This window comes from Halyomorpha halys, unplaced genomic scaffold (assembly GCF_000696795.3).
Source record: "Halyomorpha halys isolate HHAL.00 unplaced genomic scaffold, Hhal_1.1 Scaffold2432.1, whole genome shotgun sequence".
NCBI classification, from domain to species: domain Eukaryota; kingdom Metazoa; phylum Arthropoda; class Insecta; order Hemiptera; family Pentatomidae; genus Halyomorpha; species Halyomorpha halys.
Genome location: NW_027116285.1, coordinates 6,154 through 8,105, shown reverse-complemented (window position 1 = coordinate 8,105; position 1,952 = coordinate 6,154). Strand labels below are relative to the sequence as shown.

General features: G+C 35.6%; 1 protein-coding gene across 1 annotated transcript; it reads right to left on the bottom strand.

Moving 5' to 3' along the window:
- Nucleotides 1-87: 87 nt before the first annotated feature.
- On the bottom strand, nucleotides 88-1,620 carry LOC136797190 (uncharacterized; the record flags this gene model as incomplete). Its single annotated transcript, XM_067053090.1, has 2 exons — nucleotides 88-386; nucleotides 1,369-1,620. Coding segments are annotated over 2 exons (551 nt in total), but the record flags the coding sequence as incomplete, so codon positions are not given.
- Nucleotides 1,621-1,952: the final 332 nt, after the last annotated feature.

The following is a 1,952-nucleotide window of genomic DNA, read 5'->3' as shown; positions in this document are numbered from 1 at the left end:
CAGCCTAGCTCAAAATTGAAAACTACACAACTTATTACTAACCTTATAACTTAATTATTTATTTATTATTATTATTTTTTGCTTTTCTTACTCAAAAAGAAGCTGGTGATGCCTGACGGAATATTTCAAACATAGTTTAATATTCTCTTCCATTCCTTGCTCCAACCTTTCAGCCCGTTGGATCACGTTAGTTAGGCTCTTTTTGAGGATTTGAAGTTGTATTCCGAGTTCTTCCAGAGAGAACAAGACGAAGAATGTCGCACCGAAGACTATACCAGGAGTGGTCCATGCTACGATGTATTCTAGAAGCCATACGATTACTATGCCATGCCATTGAGTATTATCAAATGGTGACCACATTGGAGCTAGAGCCACCCTAATCATACCTGCAGAAACATACATTTTATTTTTTTTTAATAATTTATTTATTGTTATTTACAACTGTATAAAATTATATTCAACAAGTAAATTTGCTATTAGGTATAAAATAAGATGATAAAAACATGTGGATAATCTACCCATTGATAGAACTCCAATAACATTACTTACGAAGAAGATCTTGGGGCCACTTTCTTTTCAGACACCTAGAGGAATTATCAGGCACTGAAGGAGATGCCGGATTTGAAATTAGTGGGTTTGGGTGGATGGGAAGTTTATCATCCAAGAACTGGCAATATGTGGAACATTGAGGTCCTGATGGATGTCTTAATTTGTGACAGAGTAAGGAGCATTAAGGATTTTGGACTGTTAGGATTGGATAAGAGAGGAATTCGATGTGGAATTTGTGGAGCCCCGAAGCTCAACATGTCCCAATAGGCCTTATTATAGTCAAGTAGATCAGTCTTTTGTAATGGATTGGAAGTTTAGACAGTTTGTCCATTAAGTGTTGCAATAGTCGGAACCGACGTGCCAATCCTGTTTCTTCAGTCTTGTATGAGGATTCCATGTCAGTGATTTGTTCAGATGTAGTTCTAAGTAACGGATCTGTTCGACAGGAATGAGTGGGGTATTAATAAAGGATACTGTGGGACAGGAAGTAATGGCTTTACAACGAAAGGTAAATGTGATTTGGTGGGTTTTACTGGAATTTAATCTAATCCTCAAGTTTCTAGTTGATATAAAAAAAATGTGTGTGTGCGCGTGCGTGTGTGTGTGTGTAATGGCCTGAGATCTAGCCCCCCTTGGCAAAATCCTGTCTACACCCATGATAGACTATATTCATAATAATTCTTAGCAAAAAGTTAAAATTCATAACTTTCGACTGAATAAACTTAGTGGCTTACATTTTATTTAAAAACTATAATTTATGTTGCTTCGACTTTCTAGTACAAAAACATGGAAATCATTCAGAACTATAATATATCTAACCATCATTCGGATTTCCCATATTTTCTTTTGGAAACAAGATGAGTACCGCAGGCCTGAAGACTGATATAGTGATGCACGCACTCATAACGACTGTAACGAAGGAATGGTGAACTAGGCGCTTCCTCGAATCTGTCTTATCGTATGCATCTCTCTTCAATTCGAGGCATTCGTCATCCAAAGTATTCTCGTAATCGAAGAAGCCCTTCCCGATGGTTCTGTAAATTAAACTAAGATCAATACTTTTTGAACTAACTAAATAAATAATGTGAGTTAAACCTCAATTATACAAGTATAGATAATATAAGCGCATAATACAACTTACACTTTTCACCCTACTTAGAGTTCAAATTAGTTCTCCCTCATTTCAGAACGGGAAACGCTGGTTAACATGAAACAGTTTTTTTACTATTTTGTACCTTTATGCAGCGCTTCCCCGACTGTCCTCCAACAATTTAATTTTGTTTGTTTCAAATAATTAACAACCTGCTATCTTTACTAGTAGTGAAAAATTAAAGGATTTGCTAACTTACTACCTCAAGGAGATAAAAGGAAAATATTTCTAATAAATTGAATTATATTATACT